Source organism: Gymnoscopelus braueri (genome assembly GCF_963280865.1).
Source record: "Gymnoscopelus braueri genome assembly, chromosome: 12".
In the NCBI taxonomy this organism is placed as follows: Eukaryota; Metazoa; Chordata; class Actinopteri; order Myctophiformes; family Myctophidae; genus Gymnoscopelus; species Gymnoscopelus braueri.
The window spans coordinates 15,862,970-15,886,539 of NC_137614.1; the positions used below are offsets into that span (position 1 = coordinate 15,862,970).

A 23,570-nucleotide genomic window follows, 5' to 3' on the forward strand; every position below is an offset into this window, starting at 1 on the left:
CATGGAGGGGAAGGCTTGTGGATGGAGTCATTCTGAGACTGCAGATGTTTGGTGATAAATTATACACATTGAATACAAACCCAAGGGAACATGAAATAGCCTAATAGAATAACAGGTATCACCTGCTGAAATACACCAGTCACAACATGTCCCATGCCCAACCTCACATGCCAGAACCTTATACCTTTGTGAATGTGTGTATGTGTGTGTGTGTGTGTGTGTGTGTGTGTGTGTGTGTGTGTGTGTGTATGTGTGTGTGTGTGTGTGTGTGTGTGTGTGTGTGTGTGTGTGTGTGTGTGTGTGTGTGTGTGTGTGTGTGTGTGTGTGTGTGTGTGTGTGCGTGTGTGTGTGTGTGTGTGTGTGTGTGTGTGTGTGTGTGTGTGTGTGTGTGTGAGAGAGAGAGAGAGAGAGAGAAAGAAAGAGAGAGAGAGAAATAAAGAGAGAGGGTGGGAGGGAGGGAGAGAGTGAAGAGGTTATTAATGAATGATGAAAGAAGCTTGACATTAAGGTAACATAATTTACGATTCCTCATAAATTAATTCGTAAGGCAAACATTAAATTTAATGTTTGTTTTGTCTTTGACTGCCAAGTGCCAACACCTTTGTGGATTAAACGCATGCAGGCTCGGCCTGTGAAAGCTTACGCAGTCTTGTTAGGTTGTAGGCTATGGGTAGCAGCCATGCAGGAGAATGATTATAAATGTGTAATGTCTGAGATATTGGAGTGGCCTGTTTATTTAATTTCCTTCAGCTCTCAACTTGCAAGCACCAGTACTTAGAAATGAAAACATAGCTGTTCTCTTCCACACTAAATCACTAGGTTTAGATTTGGCCCATGCATGGGCAATATAGTGTTAAACGTATTGGGTTATTTAATAATGATGTAATTGTACAAGCCCATGCTGCCAGCCTAGTAATTTAAACCCTGTTCATGTGGTCAACCCATTATACGTCATACAGATTTGGGGCATGTATTTTCCAAAAGTGTTGGCATTAATGGTACTGATGATGATGATGAGAAAAAAATAAGAAAAAAGTAGCCTAATAGTAAAATAATACATTGTTTATGTTGGGACTTAGGCTACTAAAAACTCCTTATCTTTTATAGGGGGAAAACCTTTATTTTAAAACATGCAGTCCTCATTGCTGACACCATCAGTCTGTATGGTGAATTTCAGTGGTGTAAAGTAACTAAGTACATGTAATCAAGTACTGCACCTATGTACACGTTTGGGGTGTTTTTACTTACTGGAGTATTTCCAATTTGCTCAGTGCTTTTACTTCTACTCCACTACATCTCAGAAGCAAATATTATACTTTTACTCCATTACAATTATTTGAAAACTTTATAGCTACTAATTACTTTGTAGATTTTGATTATTATTACAAAACATACATTACCCACTTCAGCCCTATATACATTTCGGCCATTTGAAAATAGCTGATCTGCAAGCTCACAAGCGTCACATGTGACTCATTGTGAGCTTGTAGATATGCTATTTTTTAACTTGTGAAATGAGACATTCTGCATAATGAGTACTTTCTACTTTTGGTACTTTAAGTACAATTTGATACCAATACTGTTGTACTTTTACTCAAGTAAATTTATAATTCCGTACTTTTACTTGTAACAGAGTATTATTTCTATATTGCGGCATTGATACTTTTACAGTTTTACTTGAGTGAAAAATGTGAGTAGCCTACTTTTTCCACCACTGGTGAATTTAGCCCGGCTGGCTGTATCAAAACCTTGTTAAGTCTCTGCGTTTGTTCCAATGACTTGTTGCTATCTCGCTGATAACAACAGCGAAGCAGCAGATGGCGCAGTTGGATCTCTATGAATACGACAGTCTGGTTTATCTGAAGGTCACTGCGCCAAGCTTTCACTTTCATCATAGGATGGAGCTGATCGTCTCCTCTGCGCAGCTGCATTAAATAGCCTATCTCCCCCAACCCAAAACGCCATTAAGACCGGGAATAAAGCATCTGTGTCATTTTAGATTAATTTAGCTACATGTAATCAAGTACTGTACCTATGTACACGTTTGGGGTGTTTTTACTTACTGGAGTATTTCCAATTTTCAGTGCTCTACTTCTACTCCACTACATCTCAGAGGCAAATATTGTACTTTTACTCCATTAAAATAATAAATAGCAGTACAAGCTCATAGCGCAGCACTGAGTGCTGCACTATGAGCTTGTAGATCTGCTATTTTTTGAAAAATCTTGACATTTGTGCAAATCTTTGAATGTATATATTTTCTGTGGGGGGGGGCGGGGGTTTAGCGTTTATATATGTGGGCGTCTGTGCGGGGCAACCTTTTGTCATACCAAAGTAAAAAAAAAAAGTTACACATAAAAATAAAAGCACAATGTAATTTATTTTTACATAATGTTCCCAGTGATACGTTAAATGTAATATGTATTAGCGCTCATATTCAGGGGAAGAACGTGAAACTGGTTGGTTGGTTGGTTGTTGTTACATAATAAATAATAAATAAATAAAATAATATAAATGAATGAATGAATAAATAAATAAATAGCCCAAATCGCCACAATAAACAAGTAGCAGGCTATTATTTGTAATCAGCATGTAAAACGTTTTAAAATAGTGGGCACCACCACCACCACCATGTTTCGCCATCATAACCATCAGGTATTTTTCCAGAGGATGTGATAACTGGGGGGGGGGGAGTCTCCAGCAAACGTGACCAGCGTCACATCATGTACTATGCTGCCGAACCGCCGCATTCAGCGCAGTTCTGTATGCTAGTCTGCACGTACTCATCTCTGCGTCACTTGTACTACCGTTGTGCAACGTTGCCTCATCACCCCTCCTACTAGCCATGGATACACGACGGTCGTCTGTCACGACCGTCATGGATGAACTTCAACCTGGTGTTTGCACTTTCTCCATTTACATCTACATAAACGTTCAGATTGCAAATATAAAGGGCTTAAACCATGGCCACGGATGTTAACATTGTGTACGAGTCCTTAAAAGTACCCGTATTTTCCGTATTATTCAATAAAAAACATTTTAATCCAATTGATGGCCATTTTCTCATAGAGTTATACTGTATCGGAGTGCAATACACCTCACAACCAATAGGGTCATGTAATTAAAAACATACGGCAAAAATACGAAGAAAATGGCCACCAATCGGATTAAAATGCTTTTCATTGAACAATACTTATGATACGGGTATTGTTGAGGGTCCGTACATAATTGTAACATCCGTGGCCATGGGGTAAGCACTTTATATTTGAAGTCGGAACGTTTATGTATATGTATGGACCATCAATGGAGAAAGTGCAAACACCAGGTTGAAGTTAATCCATGACTGTCATGATATGACAGTTTCAGGGCTACCCTCCTCCAAGCCATGGATTCAATTAAAATAACTGAGCTCCAAATACTACCTTCCATTATCAGTAACTATCTATTATGTTGACAATCTATTGTTTTGATATCATTTATAGATTGCCAACACAAATAGTATTTCTCCCCTAAAAATATGTGCCTTTATTTTTAAAGCTATAAGTGATGCTGGTTGGGCCGGCTGTTTTTTGATTGCTTGATTGAATATTGTATTAGACAGAAATGCAAACAGCACAGCACGAGTACAGTCTTGGTCTAAAAGGATAACACAAAAAGGTCCTGTGGACTTGTTGTTTCCATTGAGGTCCTGTAAATTCAATTCATCAACATACATGTATGTATGTTATCATGTTACACTACAGCATGGAAGGACAAAAGGGTCCGCATCCTCTCTCCTCTACATGGGAAGGCGTGGTGATGCTGCTGGTGAACGTGCCGAGCCCCTCGCACTCTGCTGCTCTGCTCTGCTGCCTCGTGAGTTCGGCCCCAGCCAATCATATCGCGAGAACTCCTTCCTGTGCTTTCTGGCCACTTATCATCAAGCAGGACCATCACGACTTCCTTCTCTGCCCGCCCGCACCACAGAGAGCACTACCCTTCCTCTCTTTGCACGCAGTTAGCCGGAAAGGTAAGTAACAGCCTCCTTCTGTGTATTATTATCCGTATTGCTGAATAAGGTTGTATCTAGCAAGTGTACCAGAAGTCATTCCAAGACAACTCGCCTTACTTTGGGGGGGTTATTTCATTGACCGTGTAAATTGTACACGGTGTTCCTCATCCTCCACAATGACCCTAAAGTCTGGTCGTTTTGGCTGTTTTGCTGTAATTCCCTTATACCGTGTTTATTTGGGGAGGAATGTACTTCCATGACATGATGGTTGGTAGTTCAGGCTGGGCTACTGTCTATTTTTAAACCTGGCCGTCAGCTGGCCGAGATGTCACTCCATTTAGAACTGCAGTGTATGAGGAGAGGGGGGCGTCAAGTTGCAGCCCAACTATAGTACAGTTTTAGCCCTTACTTAAACACACCGTTTATTTGTAAATGAATTGCTGTCTAAGTCTTTTATTTAAATGTTTTATTTCATAACGTCTCATATGGAGCCATACACAATGGCTTATGCAGCAGTGTGTGCTACCAGTTGCTTGCATCAGATGTGGGGGTGTGTCCAGACGAGAACATAATGTGAAGGGAACTGTTGCATTCGCTACAAGGTTCCAATAGATATTCCCCCCTGCATTGACTAAATGTGTTTTTTACTCACTTCCACAGACAGCCAGAAAACATTAGAAGGCTTTTTAATGAGTTAACTCAATGAGCTCAATTACTACTGCAATTTTAATATGTATTAGCAATTACTAATATAAATGTATAGTAATGGCTTAGAGACTTGTCAAAACACCCACACAGAGCCAAGTTGATTGAAACAAGTAAAGGATTTGAGTGCCAAGTTAATATATCAAATATCAGTATTTAATTATTTGGCTGTGGTGTGGGTGCCATTTTGTGGAACCAAAGCTTCACTAGTTTTTCCCAACTTCACTGATGATGACCTGATTACCAAAAGGTGAAATGTGAATACAACTGTAGCCTACTGTATGCCATTTGCTGCATAGGTGTTGCTAATGCTATTTTTGTTAGGCTATTATTGTAGTTTGGCCCATGCTGTTTAACTGTAAACACTGAACAGCAGTGTTTTGACAGCAGGAGAAGAGGCTCTTTCTGTCATGCATTTGGTTGCTTCAGTCCCCTGTGCTTTATAATAGCCAGAGGCAAGTTTACACACATACATGTAAGGGCAGAGGTTTTTCCATTGGTTGGGGGGCTGGGCTCTAGTTCATTCATTGATGCATACAAATGGATAGATGGAAAAAGTCAGGGCATTGAGTGTAAGAACAATTCAAATCCAGTCTGGCTTAATGCGTCCCATCACCCCCACTTCTGTCTGGAATTTGGACAGATAGGCAGACTGAGATTAGGCCACTACTCAGTCCCAATATCAGCATGAGACCACTGCCAAATATGTACCAAGTGACTCACTCATTCCCATTGTCATTTTTTCACACATTATTTTCTGCTTTGTCCTGTTGATAACTCCACTACTCGAACCACAGCAGTATCAGCACTTTTTAACATTTTGTAGTCTCGGGTATCAATGTACAGTGCTAAAATCTGTGGTACAGATTTCATGAAGTTGATTATGAATTGACCTGTTGAGAGACTTCTTTGCATTGTTGCACTGACCACACCTTGCTGTGACTAATCTCTATGCCAGCCTTCATATCTTTTATTTTATTTATTCCTCCCACAGTTTACATTTGTGTTAAGTAATAGTCTACAAGATTATTATAGATTGTTTGCTCAGTCTCCAAACTAAGTTTACAAATGACTCAATGGGGTTTACATTGTATGCCCAGTTTGTCCTTTTTATTTTGCCATGTCACTGCAATAGACCTTTATTGAATCACAGTGCCACATAACCAACGTCAGTATGCCACGGTTTTTGTTTGTCCTAGAGGCTCATGACTGATGTATCCTCATTCCTCCCTTGTTTATTTCTCTGTAGATCTAGAACCATGTCAATCCTGAAGATCCACGCTCGTGAGATTTTTGACTCCCGTGGCAACCCCACTGTGGAGGTCGACTTGTACACCAAGAAAGGTATGGTACATCTACTGAAGGGGTAGGGACTATGCAGGCTTCATAGATACAATAGAATAGAATAGGACCTTATTGTCTAACCATGGCCAGGAAATTGTATTTGGCTTCATGTCAAATACAGTGATATAACATGTGACATCATAGAAATTACAAAAGAAGTCACATAATCAAAAGTCTAAAAGAAAGATGGTCAGAATGATCAAGAGCATGATTCATTTTATGTAGGGGTTTATAAAGGAATTTCAAGGATATATGATAGAGAAAATTGGGAGGGCGCTGTTTACAGTCGAATACCATTTGAACAACGGTAGACGCTACATTAAACCAAGATGAACCTCCTCCAAATGACTGTTGGAACATCATTCAAAACAAGCATTCATACTGGCAGGACCACCAATGGCATTTCTTATGACTGCACAATAATGCAATGTTTATGTTATGTATTCTGATCATGATACTGATCTTTTCTACTTTTGTATGGGAGTATTAATGTTTGGAATTTCCTCTGATATGCAACTGGATTTTCTTGTGTGGGATTTTGTGCAAAAAAATGAATACGGTGTGCAGGAAGGTGTCACACAGTTTTCCTTCAATGAAACGTTTCAGCATATTGCAAAATTGATGTGGTGGTATTAGTCAATCTTGTGATTTCAGTATCTCCATTATATTGTGTAGCCCTACTTCTCACTGTAGTGTAGGTTAAGCAGATTCAACAAAAGACATTATTCTTGCACTGCTCATATAAAAACAAAATAGTCACCCCATTACATCGATCATATGATTTCATACTGTATGAATGTAATGTACACCGCTAATTCTAGGTGGTTGGCCTAATCACCTGGCTTGAACCTAGATGGCAAAAGTCACCCGGTGTAAGTTGTGCTTGCCCTCCAACATGGGTGAGTGTTCCACTGGTGCCAACTCTGGGTCTAGAGTGGATCAAATGGTGGATGTGTGAAAATAGCTCCTGTAATATCACACTACTTTACCTACTGTATCTGCTACAGTAATGATTCCTACCAGGTGGCACAGATATCACATACAGACTGTAGACTGCACAATTTATGAGTATGACGCCATGATTATGTGTACAAACCGGACACTCATGTAAATGATATACCTCTGCCTTCCTTCACTGTATGACAAACCTCATACACTCATACAGTATGCTGTTGACAATTAGGCCAGGACAGTCCTAGTTGAAAGCATATACGCGTATGAATATATATGTTCATACGCTTGGAATTGATTTATTCTATCAACTGGGTCTAACTGTGATGCTGGTTTTGGTGCCCTGTTGATACCAAGCTGTTTGTGTTCTGCCCTGTGAACTTAAACAAAAGAACAGTTCAACCCAACCAAATGTCCTGGGAATGTTAATGAAGCACTCTGAATTACCAATGACATGGAAACAAGTAGAGAAGGATTGAAACCGCGATAGATTAAGGTGTTGAAATGGCATTGAAAACTGCCTGGAGACGAGCATCTCTATTCTATAGCTCTACTTTCTTTTCATTAGTTTCTTATGGTTGCTAGGTTCTCTAGCTTTTTCCATGTAGCGCCTTTATGTTCCCTTTCCATTTTACTTTGGCCTTGTTATTTGGCAAATTTGCATCACTTGTGGCATAGTCCAAAGGCGATTGTAGAGAGTGTGGTGCTCTCAGGGTATATCAGCTAGGCATAATGTGTTTCACCATGTTACATAACTGCTTTGCCTCCCAGTGGTACTACTAGTAGATCTCCATGCCCGCTGTTGCTGCTATTTTCAGATGCTGTAGCAATATGCTGAAATTACTAATTACTAAAATACCCGTTGCTCAAATGTAAAAACCTAGTTTCACACCACTGTCAAAAGGATAAACACAAAAATATTATAAATTATACGTTCTTAGTAGGGCTGAACACTACTAATGGGCCTATAGATTTTTCACTGAGCATTTTTCACTGCGCATACTTACTTAAACATTTTTTTATCCTTTATTTACCCAGGTAGTAGTTGAGCACGGGTGCTCATTTTCAGCCACGCCCTGTACACAGATACACACAAAGCAAGTGATGAATAAAATCTCTTGAATCTAGAGCTGATATCTTGATGCATTTGATTTGTTAAGCCTGAACCCATTGCTTAGATAACTGCTTTGTCGTCCTGGCTAAGCCTTAAATCCGAGGCTTCTAGGACAGTGGGCAAACTAAATAGATTCTGAATATCCCCAATTTCTGCTCACATGGTTGATTCCAAAATGGCCGAGCTCCATGTATCCGCATCATGTATCCGCATCATGTATGTGTGGGTGTGGGGGGGGCTGTGCTCTGCCATCCTTGCAGAGATCTTCTGCACATGCTCAGTGCACAGCTTTTTCTCCCCCTTTACATCACAGTCTAGAGCACAGTCAGCATGACTCTCTCTGTGTGACTCTCTCTCTGTAGAGGATTACTGTGTCGCTCTGCATTCATTCATTATAAATCACAAATTTTTAGAACCTTTATTCGGGTAATTGAGAACTTTTATGGGAGTGAGAATGTTAATGTTTAGAATCTTCTCACTTTGGCTGAAAGGATGTGCAACTTGATTTTCACACCTGAGATTTTGTGCAAAACCAGAATACTGTGTGCAGGAAGCTGTCTGAGTCATTTTCCCTCAATGAAACCTTTCAGGATATTGCAAATATGCTGAAAAGTCCCTCATTTGAAAGAGAGACCTGCTCAGACAGCAGCAACAGGCCACACAATGTTACAGACAAACAGGGCATTCAATACAGAGACAAGATAAAAAACGAGATCAAAATGATAATGATGTAAAAAATGCACAAAGAGGCCAGAGTGTGTTTTTTTTTTTTTTTTGCCAGGTTCTGTACGGACTGAGAGAACAGAAAGTAATGATAATATCTATGGGGATAGATAACCAGGCAGAAGTCCAAGGGTGGATGTATAAACTTAAGAGATACCAGTGTAAAGTTCTGCACATGCACAGTATAATGATGACCAGTTGACTAAAGAATACAGGGTACAGTCAGTGTGTGAGGGGTACAACCGGTTATCTCAGGGCTCCGTAATAGGCTGTACAACAAATGCAGAGAAGGAGCTGACACATGCATCGAAAAGTGTCAAGGAGGTGGCAGCTACAAGATGTTTCCTAGCATTAAAAGAAAAACAGGATTTGTTCCTGAAGAAACAAGCTAATTCTATTTTCAGTTTTTCGAAATAATAGTCTTACAAATAGTCCTTTTACGATTTTTGTATTAGCAGGCCTGAGGATATTTGTACAAGGCATGCATCTGCATCCGTGTATTATAAAAGAGATAAAACTAACAGTCCTTTTAACTATGTTTATTAACAGGCCTGGGGGAGATATTTGTACAGAATGTCAAACTTAATCTGAAATGGCTAATGTCAGTCCACACAGACCTTCCGTTAATGCACACCACTGTTTCTCATCATTGTCCAAACTGTCCATTACTTGATGAAATATCAGTTCCTGTGGAACCGGTTGATAGTCCTGATACTAGAAAAGGGAGTACGCAGAGTTCATAATGAACTTAAGTACAGTTCATGCAGGGGACACATGAGTACATTACATAGAATAATGTAAACATATGATTACTCTCTCGCTCTCCTTTAATCTTCACTCTCTCTCCCTTATACTCGTTCTGTCAGACAGAGAAAAAACATTACTTTGTAAGGGTAGGGATGCTGTTCACTGATTGGATGGCGCCTGGCAGTGGCTTTCTGTAGCTGTTAACTCTTGAATGCCAAGCAACCACTACTGCACCAACTGTCATCAAACATGTTTTGTGTGGGTCTCTTGATGACCCCGATGAAGGCCATAGGCTGAAATGCATCAGTTTTCAAAATAAAGTAGTATTTTTATACTCTACCGTTGCACCAGAGCTCCTACTTACGACTTCTAGTTACTGTCCGTAATCCGAATTCCAAACTTTGGATAGTCTATTTTAAAAATGAATAGGATGATGGAATGATGCTTCAACATTCATTCGTTGCACCTGTGCCATTGAAGCGTGGTCAACCCTTGTAGACAACTTTGAACATGAATCATGATACAGCATTTCAGTATATAACGGTGACCAAACTTCCTGTGTTTCCTCAAGGTCTGTTCAGGGCTGCAGTTCCCAGCGGTGCCTCTACTGGCATCTATGAGGCGCTGGAGCTCCGTGACAATGACAAGACACGCTACATGGGAAAAGGTAGGCCTCCCTTCTACCGACCTATCCTGACATCTTCTGTTTGTTCTTCTGTAAAACTTTACTATATCCTTCTAGGTTCTAAATTCACCTCCTCTCCATACATTCTTGGTCTCTTCATCCCTCATCCCTGACCCTTTTCCCACCTCTCCTCCTTCTCTGTCAGGGGTGAAAAGAGCTGTTAAATATGTAAATGAGTTCTTGGGCCCAGCTCTGTGTAATCAGGTAAAAAGTGTGGACATAACAGGAATGAAGAAGAGAAACTCTTAACGTATTGCCGTGTACAGCAGCATGAACTAGTGGGTTTGTCTTTGGAAACTAACTTTTGCAGGCATTAACAGATGATTACAGAGCTTAAAAAAGAAAAAAGGGGGGAAAACAAATGGGATCATACTTATTCAATTATAAGATCTTTGCAGTAATCATTATACTACTCTGTATGATTACTAGTAGATAATCATACGTTTTCTGTCATTGAATGACTGTGTGGTCATCTGTTACGCCTGTACTGCATGGTCTTTCTTTTCCTTGGGTCAGTGATGGTCTGCTTGTCCCTTGCAGGTGTCTCAAAAGCTGTTGAGCATATCAATAAAACAATAGCACCTGCACTGGTTAGCAAGGTAGGCCAATTTATTGTTTGACTAACATGACTGTGTGCTAGTGTAAAGACATCAGAAAGCTTCTCCAATTACCAGCGAAGAATGCTTGTGTCATTCACAATTTTGTGTCTTAGAAGTCAAGTACATATTTACATAATAATGTAGGAGGATATATGACCGTAGTTATGGTAGTAGTAAGTGGTGTGTTCTACCGTGTTACGCTATATAAGTAGTATACCGTTCAACAACATAAAAAAAAAAAACGTATACCCTCTATTAACCATTTCATTCGGTGACCACGCACGAGCGTATATACGCGCGCATGTCGTGCCTGTAGGAGGGAATAATATGCTATACCCTCCGAAAAAACCTAGAACACACCACTGGTAGTAGTCCATACAGAATGACTTGACTGTAAATGTTTCAATCAAAAGGTGAGAAATGTAAATGAAAGTGAGTCTTAAGAGTGGTCTATTGTCACTCTGAGTTTTCTAAGTGTTGATCCAATTATGAATATGTTACATGCACTGTACCCTGTGGCAGACCTGCAATTTGTGGTAGATTTCTGAGCTGCTGTGACTACTTTAACATAATTATTTGCAGTGTGGTCTTTTGAACTAACCAGACAGAATTCAACATAAAGTTTACCTAGATAATCACTTCCTTTCACTTGCACTAATTACCACGTTATGTCTTGCTCAGAACGTGAATGTCATGGATCAGGAGAAGGTTGACAAGCTGATGCTGGACATGGACGGCACAGAGAACAAGTGTAAGCTGCTACTTGGTTGTCACTTGGCACTGAAAGATATTTTGTCTTTTGGCCTCGGTGCTAAAAGAGATGATGTCTGATTTTGCGCCCAGATTGTGTCAGCTATCTCAAGACCGACAATGAAGAATGAAACTTTGTTTTAATTAACAATGGGGATTGAGATTAAAAACGAATGCTAAGCAACCGTAGTATGGAGGTTTCAGAATATATTGTCATGCTATTTGTCTTTGCCCCTCTCAGCCAAGTTTGGTGCTAATGCCATCCTGGGCGTTTCCCTGGCTGTGTGCAAGGCTGGTGCAGCAGAGAAGGGCGTGCCACTCTACCGTCACATTGCTGACCTTGCTGGCAACCCTGATGTCATCCTTCCTGTCCCTGTAAGCACTCATTTCAGAACTGTCATCAAAGAACATGACCTGCTACACACCACAGGCCCTTGTAAAAAATAATTCAGGTTCAGAATTGTTGCATTCACCAAGTACGATACCTGTAGACAAATCTGTCTTGATTGCATTGATGCTGGGAGTGGATAAATCACTCATGTGTACAGACAAAGAAATATATTAAATGTAATATTGGAACCTTGCTAATAGCCACAAATAACTCTGGCTGACCATGGATCCCCTCTAATTTCCTTCAGGCTTTCAACGTTATCAACGGTGGATCCCATGCCGGCAACAAGCTCGCCATGCAGGAGTTCATGATCCTGCCTGTAGGAGCCAGCAGCTTCAAGGAGGCCATGCGCATTGGTGCAGAGGTCTACCACAACCTGAAGAACGTCATCAAGCAGAAGTATGGCCAAGACGCCACCAATGTAGGAGACGAGGGTGGCTTCGCGCCCAATATCCTGGAGAACAAGGAAGGTGAGAGGAAACGGGAAGCCATTTCTCCTGCTTGTAACAATAGAAGCGTGGCCCTGATCCAACAGAACTGAGATCAAACTGCATAGAAAATTTACAGTTTCCCAAATGATTGTATTCAGAATAAAATTCCCCATTGTGTTTGGAAATAAGGATTTAGTTTGATATTTAAAAAAACTTTTAAGCATGTGCCTTGGCCAGCTGAAAGGGAGCCTACTGTGAGTGTTTACAATCTTAGACCTCCCAGGCCAGTGTTTCACTTAGCAGCTGCCTACCCCCTCGTGAGACTACCAGCCTCCCTTCGACCCTATTCTGTTGCTCAGGCCAGTCATGCCACTCCTGGGCCGACAGATGGCTTCCAAATTAGAGCCTCAAAGCATTTCTGAATAATGCATTGACTGCCAGCCACTGAGTCCATTGCACTCACTCCGTGACAGACCAAGGTGCTGAGATGGCAAATGCCCCAGTAGGGCAGAGTGGTGATTCATTGGCTAAAACCTTAGTATTAACTTAACCAGCAAACTCTCTGGTCATATTTCTTTGGTTATGTGTTTTGGGTCCAGGATTCAGCCAGTCATTGTGATTTAGCTCTGCTCATTCGGTTTGATTTAAAAGCAGCACCTCTCAGTATCTTTTATTTGTTCACTTATTTATTTATAAATACAAATCTCCCCAATTGGCAATTCCCCCCATGTGTATAGTCCCTGTCACTGCCAACACCTACTTTGTTGGTCTTACGGGATGCACTGTATAGACCACCACATGTCACCTCTGATAGACACAGAGTTGCCAGCTGCTTCTTGACAATGAAGAGTTTCACCAGGAGGGCATAACGCATGTGGAGGAACAACACTATCCCTACAAGTTACTCCCACTGTTGGACAGGTGCCCTGAGCAACCTGTAGGAAATATTAGTAGTAGTTTTCTTTTCTACCCAGTGGAGTCATTGACAATTCCCCCATGCGTATAAATCCTGTCACTCCCAAGTCCAACACCTACTTGTTGGTCTTGGGGAGTGTATAAACCAGGGTATCTCAAATTGGGTGCTGTGACGCCAGTCCAGTCTGGGTGCCGCGGAATACTTTGATAATATTATTATTTATTATATCTCAGACAATATCACTATTTTATAGCTTAAATTTCATTTTCGTTATTCATATTCATTATTGAATATTTTGTAATCACAAAAATCAAAGAGAGAGTGAACGTATGCCTCCCTTCAATGTGTACATTTATTTGAATGCTGTGGTCTCCATCATCTTATAATAATAATAATAATAATAATACTAATAATAATCTTTATAACTTTACAAATAGTTATAGTATGGCCTATCATACTGTTATGTTAAATCCAAGTAGTAAAATATGTCATGATTATAAGGTGCTATTGAAAAGTAGCAATGTAATTTTGGGTGCCGTGGATGAAAACCATATGCATAGGGGTGCCAAGAAGAGCCCAAAAAGTTTTTGAACCACTGGTATATAGACCTGTGGTTCGGGACACCCATGACTTTGGGGGGTCCCCATATGACAGTGAAGTGACAATTTAAGGACTTTTAAGACTTTTTTTAATACCTCAAGAAAAAAGACTGTTACTGCATCAAAAGTCATCGACAAACTATACTATAAAAAACTGGTAAAACATTGGCCAAATTGACAAATACTATAAGAAAGAGGGAAAGATTGTGAAAATAGACGATCTATAAGCTCACAACGCCTCGCTTTGCGAGCTGTTGTGAGCTTGTAGATCGGCTATTTTCACTATTTATCTGTGGAACCGAAAATGTAATGCCTCAACTCCTACACTCCAAGTGCTTGTCAGGGTGGGGGCCCCCAGTTCAAATATGATTATTTTGGGGGGTCGCGGCCTGAAAAGGTTGAGAACCACTGGTATAGACAACCACATCTCCTCTGAAACACATGGAGTTACCAGCTGCTTCTTGACAGTGAGGAGTTTCACCATGAGGGCGTAACGTTTATGGAGGAACACACTATCCCTCACAGTTGCCCTGATCAACCTGTAGGTCGTTGGAGTGTCTGGCCAAGCTGGAGGCATCAAACCCCAATGTCCACAGTGGTGGGCCGGAACCTTATTCTTTATTTCTTTTCCACCCAGAAGGCCGGGCACTCAGTATCTTTTGAAAAAAAAAATTTGGCCCATTTTTGCATTATTTACATGTATTTATGAATCAAAGCACGATCAGCAAAACATTTCCCCCATAAAACAGGGTCCTGGTATAAAAAAGGTTTGAGAACCCCTGATTTTAGAGTGTAGAGAGACTTGAAGCTGAGAGCCGAGTGAGGGGAGACATGTGAGACATGACAGGAGTTGGATTTAAACACAAGTCCTTAGCAACTCACAAGGAGCATTTGGTTAATGTGCCTAGAGTCTGGAATCCCCAGGGTACACCACAGCTCAGCATCTTTTAATTAGATTCCATAAGGTGTATTAGTTAAATGTATCAATGAGTCTCTCCAATACTGAAAACGTATTAGGCATTTATTTCTCATGCCATGTGATAACTGACAAATCACTAAGCAAGCTACTACCCCAATCATGTTTTAATATCCATTCTTTCCTTGTCTGTCCTCAGCCCTGGAACTACTGAAGACTGCCATTGCCAAGGCTGGTTACACCGACAAGATCGTCATCGGCATGGACGTAGCCGCCTCTGAGTTCTACAAGGGCGGAAAGTACGACCTGGACTTCAAGTCCCCTGACGACCCAAGCCGCTACATTTCCCCCGACAAGCTGGCCGACCTCTACAAGGGCTTTGTCAAGGATTACCCAGGTGGGTTTTCAAGCCTATACTTATCCTTATTACAATGAGGTTATGTTAAGAGGCCTCTTGGCCTCTTAATATGGTTCTTGTCACCCTCTGAGATGCAAAGCCTCAAAGATGCTTTGAGACTTGCATTGGTAGAGATGAGAAAGGGCAGAGCTGGCTGGATGGCCCTGGAAGTCTTGAGTATTAAAGGCTCTGGAATGGGATTGTGAAGTGACAATTAAACCATTAGTGATAACAGTATTATCATTGGTTTTACATGCTCAGTTGAAGGCTGTATAAGTGGATTGTATAGATAACTGTTGTTCATATTACTAACCTAATTTCAAAATGATGCATAATATTTGTATTATACTTGAATAACTCTTTAGAGTGTCTGAGAGAAATGCCAATACAACTTGAGAGAGGCTAATAAAATAATACTTATGTGCACCACCTAATTTTAGCCCTGTCAAATCATGGTAATTCATATCACTGCTATACCATACCATACCATCAGCATTTGTGTTTTTTCCCCACACATTTACTGTACATGAGCTACTTGAACAATGCTAAGACTAAAACACTACTCCCTCCTCCCCTGCTAGTGGTGTCCATTGAGGATCCCTTTGACCAGGATGACTGGGAGGCATGGTCCAAATTCACGGCCGACACAAGCATCCAGGTGGTGGGTGATGACCTCACAGTCACCAACCCCAAGCGCATTGCCAAGGGTGTGGCCGTCAAGGCCTGCAACTGCCTGCTCCTCAAGGTCAACCAGATTGGCACCGTCACAGAGTCCCTGGAGGCGTGAGTGTCCACGAGGCTGTCGTCATTCAAAGAAGACATACAGTATACAGTTACTACTTAACGCCTTATCAACGATGTTCTAGCTAATGACCGTGTGTGTGTGTGTGTTCTAGATGCAAGATGGCCCAGACCAATGGCTGGGGCGTGATGGTGAGCCACCGCTCTGGAGAGACGGAGGACACCTTCATCGCTGACCTGGTAGTCGGACTCTGTACTGGACAGGTAAAACCAATTCACAATACTAACGCCTGGTTCCTGACTTCAAAAGATTGTCACAGGGTCCATATTTTGATTCAAGATGTAGATCATGGTTTTCATTTTCAGATTAATTATTGGATTATATTGATTGATTTTTCTCTTGCATGTTTGATTCCTTTCCCAGATCAAGACAGGTGCCCCTTGCCGATCTGAGCGCTTGGCCAAGTACAACCAGTTGCTCAGGTGAGTCCAATCAGGAAACATGATACATAATTACATATACATAATTCATAATGATGATAGTAACGTCACATGGCAAACATGTACATAATGACACCTTTTCATCAGACTGAAGGACTATGGGCTGTGTGTCACATATTCCTATCAAAGGATAGATTGCATAACATTGCAGACTGCACAGTGTTTCAGGTGTGCTAGCTGATTAAAAACAGTTTACACTACAGATCCAGTTGAAACTATCATGCTTCTCTTCCAGGATTGAAGAGGAGCTTGGCGATAAGGCCCGCTTCGCTGGCCAGAACTTCAGGCACCCTATCTGAGCTGGTCTTCCTCCTTGGGCCTTTGTGTTTTCACTGTGCATAAACAACCCCACACATACAGTATATGCCACGCTAGGTTGCTCGCTCTGTTCAGAGAGAAGATGGAACGCCGGCATTGAAATCCAAGGTCCAAGCCTGTGGCTTGTGGCACCACTGAAACCTGTGTTCTAGTGCACGGTGCACCACAGTGCAGCCCATCCTCCAACAATGCTCTGGCTCCTGAATAGTAATGGTCCTTATTTTTGTGTCTGTGTAACTGTGAGAGATCTTTCTTTCGCTTCTTGTGAGTTGTAGTGATTATTGGTCCTCTCCTAAGTATTCTAGTGCAGAGCTACTGTAAGTTTTAGTACTGTGCCGCCTTGAGCAGAGTACTATATGTGTTGCGTCTGACAAGTTCCAGTGTTGCTGTAAGCGTTGGTAGACATACAGTATGTAATAAACAATATAATTTAAACAGAAAAGACGTGGCTGTCATTGTGCTTTCTTTGCAAAATTGTATATTTTGGGATTATTGAAAGGAAATGGATGTGTAAAATTCTGTTTATTGTTGAAATTCCATTACTGCAGTTTTGTCATTTAGTCAAATTGGTTACGACTCAGAAGGGAAGAGAATGTATAGCAGAAGAAAAACATGTCAAAGTATGTAAAATACTTCTTTTTTTTTTATCAAGTCTTGATCAGGTTAACAAGACAATATTATGTCACATGATTTATAATTCAATGAAACATTTTAGATGAGGCAGGACCTATACAGGCAGTGTCTGGTAACAGGCACCGCTCCTGACTGTCTGAAGTGTGTGTCACTAGGAGGTAGAAACATGAACTCTGCAGAGGGACACGGATTCCCCCTAAGTAAAATGATCCAGAGCTGCCCCGATGAGCGCTGTGAGTTCTCACCAGACTGCCATGCCATTGCCAAGAAGAATGTTGGTCTATTCACAAGTGGTACAGTACATCAAGGGATTGCCAGCTGGTTCTGTGCCACACCAATTCTCTCCTATACAGCTTTGTGTGGACTTGTCTCCCATTGTTTAGCTGTCTCAAATGGGTTGTATTACAAATCACTGGCATTCAACACATGCACATTAGAGTGCACCAAATTCCTGTCACCAAAGCACTGAGCATTTAATTGAGCGTCTTAAATAAGCTCTGTGACAAACTATGGAGAATGAAGTATAGGATACATTTATGCCAATAACTGCAATTCTGTAGCTAGTAAGCTCACAAAATATTTCATAACCCATGGCATGGGACGTTAAATGATATTATTTTCTTTGACACATACGGCATCTAGTGGTTAGTACTGTGCAGTGCAGTTCCAGATTTTTTTCTTTGCCTGCCCTATCAAGCAACTCACAAAGTACATAATGTTGCCCATGTCTGTGCATTGGAATACGAAATGAGAGAAGTGTCCACTTAAAATTAACAGTTTGCTTTGAAACTTTGCTTTGTGAATGGGGAGAAAAGTATGTTAATTCTACTATATTCTAAATAATATGTCAGCAACACCTTTGTCGGTACAAATATATATTATTGACAATATCACAAATACATATCACTGACAATATCAGAAGATCTTAGATTGCTTTAAGACTAAAGATGGACATAAGCCAATTGTAGCTGCCTGCCAAGTGTATAAATATGTTGTGAGCAGCACTATATCAACAAGGCCAGGAGCAACACATTCAGTCTGTGTATGCATGTTCACATAATTGTCCAGTAGGTGGCGATATTTTACCAGCAGAACTTGAGATATCCCTAACTGTTCTCTCACCCCAAGATGAAGAAGGATGCTGTCATGCCGAGTGCCTCTCACACACACACACATACTAGTCTGAGCATCCCAGCAGCGATTACTCCCTCTTTAATCTGAAGTCCACCATTTATGACAACATTACCAAACGTGGTCAGTTGCGTTAATAGCCACAAAAGAAAGATAACACACAAGTGCCATTGCAGCTCCTTAGCTACACCCCCATGTAGTGGTGGTACTTGGCTAACTAACGTTAGCTAATTGCCTCTGCTGCTGCTGCTATTGTTTGTTGTTGCAGTCTCTCTCTCATCAAACAAATCACAGATGTTGTAGAACAATCCCTCCAAGGTAAGTGATGTGGTTCTGCAGCCGCCGGTTTTCTTCTGCGTTTTGATGTTCATCATCACTGAAATGTGAATGAGGTTGACAGCCAGGTTATTGTGGGGATTGTTTGTTAGCGTTGGAATGCTAACGTTAACCGTTGACCAAGATAGCTGGCTAATTATCCATTAGCATTAGCTTGGTGCTAGCTTGATAGACTTGTTTGCTGTTGCTGGTTACCACGAACCAGCAGCTGAAGCTGGTCCAGCAGCTAACGTTAACTAGCCCTGGTGGGCTAGCATGGGAACAGCCTAATGGATGGAAGCAAACACATCTATGGCACCAGCTAACACAAGGTGCATACACATGCAATGGAAAATGACATTATTTTGTTGCCATATTTGAAATATAGACCACGTAGTGATATTTCAATAGTTGATAGTATGTCGTATAACTTGAAACGGCTACGCGAAACGCCTCCTTTCCGGGAAGTAGTCTGTCCCATCAAGCTATTGTCACTATAGCTAACGCTATTAGCTGGCCAGCTAACTTGCTGTCTTTGTTTGGGTGACTTGCATTCAACAACTCTGGTGTGATTTGGTCCTGATGTGCATTAGTGCTGATGGTTATTGCAAGGTAACGCATCAGCTATAGCAGCAGTAAGTTAGATGTAACTGTTGGTTTAAGATTTGGCATTCCACTTGACCTGTCACAGGCTGTGGTGTAAAATAGTTGTCTTGTGTTTGTAGCAGGGATTGCATAAGTTGCTATGTAGTGAAGATTTGTTGGGAGTTGTGTCCGAGTTGGGAAGTGGGGTGTATTCTTATATTGTTCTTCAGTGAGACTATCTGATTGTCATTGAGCTGGCTTTTTCACTTTTTACATACTCAAGAGGTGACCTGAAGGAAGCAGTGCATACATTTTCCTGACTTTACATGTTTCTATATAGTTGTCAACTCATGACCCCCCCCCCCCCCCACTTACATTATGTTGGCAAAGCTACCAATGTTAGACACTGTTTGTCCACTTGTACAGTTGCCATAGTGAATGCACTATGTCTAAAACTGAATGAAAAGGGGCATTTATCTTTTACTGAATGAAGATATTAAGTGGAAAACAACAATAGGTTCCTGCATATCGTCATACCCCAGTACCTCAAGTACTACTCAACTATTACACTATTACACTGAGCTATTACACTATTATTACAACTAAGTTGGTTATAATCATCATATTCCATCTTTACAGAGCGTTTATTGCTCCGGTTCTGTGGCTATAGATCACAGAATTAGTTATAGTTCCCATGGCCCTCTCAACGTGTGAAATCTTATCTCACAGACAGAATTATTTATTTGGTTGCTGAGACTGAGAGTTATTACGTTTTGAAAGTGTCCTTTGAATTATGTCATTAGTGGAAACTTGATCCCTTTCATCTCCAATAGATGAAGCAAACGCAAGCACATGGCCAAAAACTATATCTGTGATAAATTGTGCTCGTGAAATAGTTACTTCAAATGAGTAATGAATGACTTAGAAGTCTAATTTGATTTTCAAATGAATTAAAAATCACTTGATATCTAATCCAGACATCCAAAGGTGTTTATTTCTGGGGAGTTTAGTAGGCTAAAACCCAAGTCACTATGAAGATGTAGCCTTTTTTTAAGAAAAGGAAGAAATTACACTAATTCTTGAATATGTCCAGTTCCATTTGTATTCTACTCTTATATATGTTGCAACCAAAGTTCAAACACCAATCACTATCACTAATGTAAATATCAAAGGACATCCATTCTATTGAGTGTGACTATTTTGATTAAATCTAAAGTGGTGAGTTGATGTTGCCTGTCCACACCTAGAATACATCTGACATTTTAATGAGTTGTTGTACTGCAAAGAAGCAAAGAAGTGACTCTGATGATTCTTCACATAACTACCACATTGGCATTAAACCCGCGAGGCCGGGTTACAGGAGTGTGCCATTACACGCTGCAAACTGATTACTAGCTAGGCAAGCCACTGAAATTGTAGCTCGCTAATGTGTGCTTAGAAAAGAAAAAAATAACTCTTCAGACTTAGCCAAGAGGGTGATTTAGAACTGTTTAAATATGAAATACTGGTGCACTTTTAATTTTCCTCACACCAGTATTTTACATTACCTACAGTCCATTGCATAGATGCTGTGCTTTATTTTAGAATAGATGGTGTTATAGGCTCTATACCACACAAAAGAACAGATCTAAAGAGACTACACTGTAGTGTCTTACTGTCTTTAGTTCACACACATTGGAATCTCGGTATTGTGACTTCGAATTACGTGGCTAATGATGATCCTCGTTTGTGGCTGTGGCTGCGCAAGAATGAACGTTGGAGATGAGAAATCACACTACTGTTTTCCTTTAATGACTAATGCGTATTTGAGTTACAGCAGCTCCTTGTGAGTGATGTGTAGGAAGTGGAAGGCACTGCCTGTGAAGTGTCACACAATGTAAAGGAAGATCCCCTGTGAATTGGCTGCCTGTTCACTGTGCTCTGGCACCCCTTTGTTGGCTGATTTGTCAATACACGCGGTTAGGAATTCAATGTCTACATGCTGCGCTCGAATGGCAGCTTGCTGTTTTTCACCCAGATCACCCCCACTGCATCTTAGCTTCAGCACGTATTATCATGAAGGATAGTTCTCCATTATATAGCCTGGGTCTGGTCTCAGCTCCACTATTTGCTGTGCGTGTACTGAATCATTGTGTTGCAGAAAGGCATGGTAATAACCTATCCTCTTGTGTGCCTAGGCTATACTTTAGAAAGAGGCATTTTACTCTTTGCGAGGCTATTGTGTTTCAGGCTGAGGTGATGAGACTGATTTATTGTTTTAGTTCTGGGATTATATAAATCTCCTATGCAATATTGGAATCATGTGAGTTATAGAGCAGTGATGAAACCTAGTCTTGGTTAAAAAAAAAATCCAGACAGGCTGTTTTATGAAACCTCATTACAGATCAGGCTCTTTATTAAGAAAATGTCCAGTGCTGTATCTGGCGTGCCCACTGACTTCACAGACTTCCTTACACCGAGACTGCATTCGGATAACAAGGAACATTGTGGATCAACTGATTTAGCTTCTCTCCTTCTAGTGTGTGATATCCATTTCAGTGGAGGATATCTGGTGGTTACATAGAAAATTAATGCTATGAACAAAGGAGCAATGTTCGTTCAAAGAGCTCTGGATGGGCTAGTCAAGTACTGTATATTCATTAAAAATAACAATCTGTCAGCACTTACTGACAGCACGCACAACAAGCCAAGCTCTCTTCATTGTTCTCCAAAGATGTTTTTCTGTTCCCGTGCCAAGAGCTGGGTAATTGGCTGTAGCAGAGCCCTTGCATGTGTTGTTTTAAGATATTGGACTGACACACACAGGGCACACTGGCAGAAATGAGGCAAGATCTTTTTTTTGCATTGTTTTGTTCACTTCACCCCCTCCTCGACTTGGCTTATCCCAGCAAGTCGGGGCTACTGTATGATGCAGGATGTGTTTTGTGTTTCCTGACAGCTTCCCTTCACCTCTCATAACGGGAGATCCAAGCATGCAGCATCATATCTCATCTTTGTTTGATACAGGCCTAGTGCTGCAGCTCCACAATTGTGGCAAGGAGATGGTATCTGCAAATTCTATCTGTGTTAACAATTGCAAGCTGTCTTGCCGCACGCTGCCAGTGGTATTTGATGTACTAGATGTGATCAAATCAGTTTTCGCTGTGAACTCAGCCAGGGTGAAGGCTTGCTGGCTTGTGTCATGCCTTGAAATCATCCTGTCTGTGTCTTGTTGGGTTGGCATGGCTTCTTGTCTCAACTAATCAGACGTATTGCTATTTTTCTCATATTATCAGGCAGGCTCTTGGCAGTTCCTTGAGTTTGGGTGTGGGTAGGGAAAAAAAATCTGTTTGCATGTTTACCATATGTGTATTTATATGTGGCTTTGAGGATAAGTGTATGTTGCAACTTGCAACATTACAGTGTCATCTGTGATTTATGGTGCCCAAGTAACTGTACAATGTAGTGTGTAGAAACTGGAAATGGAGGCTAAGCTAACATTTGTTGGTACTGTGGAACAATGCCAAAGGTAGGACAATGAAACATTGTATGGCTGCTATCATACTGTGTGTTATGGCTGTTTTAGTCTAGGCTGTCTTACACAATGCATTATTCTGCACACATTAATAAGGCATATGTAACATTTAATTCCATTTATTTGGTGGACAAAAAATAACAGCACTATTACATATCTATTACATAGCCAAATAAATAACATGAATTGGATGTTTTAAAAAAAAATGTTGACCTCTCAGTGGAAGAGGAAAATTAAATGGCGAAAGATCATCTGGCCAGCCCCCCAGGAGAAACGGGGAGAGAGCAGGGTTAGGAGAGAGAGAAAGAGAGGGGAGGAGGAGCGTTTGTGTCAGTGCTGATTAGGTAAGAGATTGCCTCATGTAATGACACGGCATGGTGCTAGTGGTGCAGAAACGCACACAATGCATACCAGTGTTTTACTGCACACCCCCCGCAGCTGCCTACAAACATGCCTGCCTGCCTAGAGATGTTTGTGTAGACACGCACACACGCACACACACACACACACACACTCACTCACTCACTCACTCACTCACTCACTCACTCACTCACTCACTCACTCACTCACTCA

At 41.0% G+C, this 23,570-nt stretch overlaps 2 protein-coding genes across 3 annotated transcripts in view; both read left to right on the forward strand.

Annotated features, from left to right (window-relative positions):
* The first annotated feature begins 3,883 nt into the window (after nucleotides 1–3,883).
* On the forward strand, nucleotides 3,884–17,261 carry eno1a (enolase 1a, (alpha)). 2 transcript variants are annotated; one of them, XM_080445852.1, is made up of 12 exons: nucleotides 3,884–4,009; nucleotides 5,946–6,040; nucleotides 10,147–10,242; nucleotides 10,406–10,464; nucleotides 11,541–11,610; nucleotides 11,851–11,984; nucleotides 12,248–12,470; nucleotides 15,062–15,259; nucleotides 15,841–16,042; nucleotides 16,156–16,264; nucleotides 16,425–16,483; nucleotides 16,737–17,261. In XM_080445852.1, the coding sequence occupies exons 2-12, from the start codon at nucleotides 5,956–5,958 to the stop codon at nucleotides 16,798–16,800; spliced, it is 1,299 nt and encodes a 432-aa protein (XP_080301978.1). In that variant the 5' UTR covers nucleotides 3,884–4,009; nucleotides 5,946–5,955; the 3' UTR covers nucleotides 16,801–17,261. The 2 variants fall into 2 exon arrangements, with proteins under 2 accessions (XP_080301978.1, XP_080301977.1); XM_080445851.1 differs by lacking the exon at nucleotides 10,406–10,464 and adding an exon at nucleotides 10,801–10,859.
* A 1,355-nt stretch (nucleotides 17,262–18,616) lies between these two features.
* The window catches only part of rerea (arginine-glutamic acid dipeptide (RE) repeats a), a 168,399-nt gene continuing 163,445 nt past the window's right edge, over nucleotides 18,617–23,570 (forward strand). Inside the window, exon 1 of the mRNA XM_080445839.1 lies at nucleotides 18,617–18,901. The gene's annotated coding sequence lies outside the window, so the exon portion shown is untranslated. The remainder of the gene's footprint in view (nucleotides 18,902–23,570) is intronic.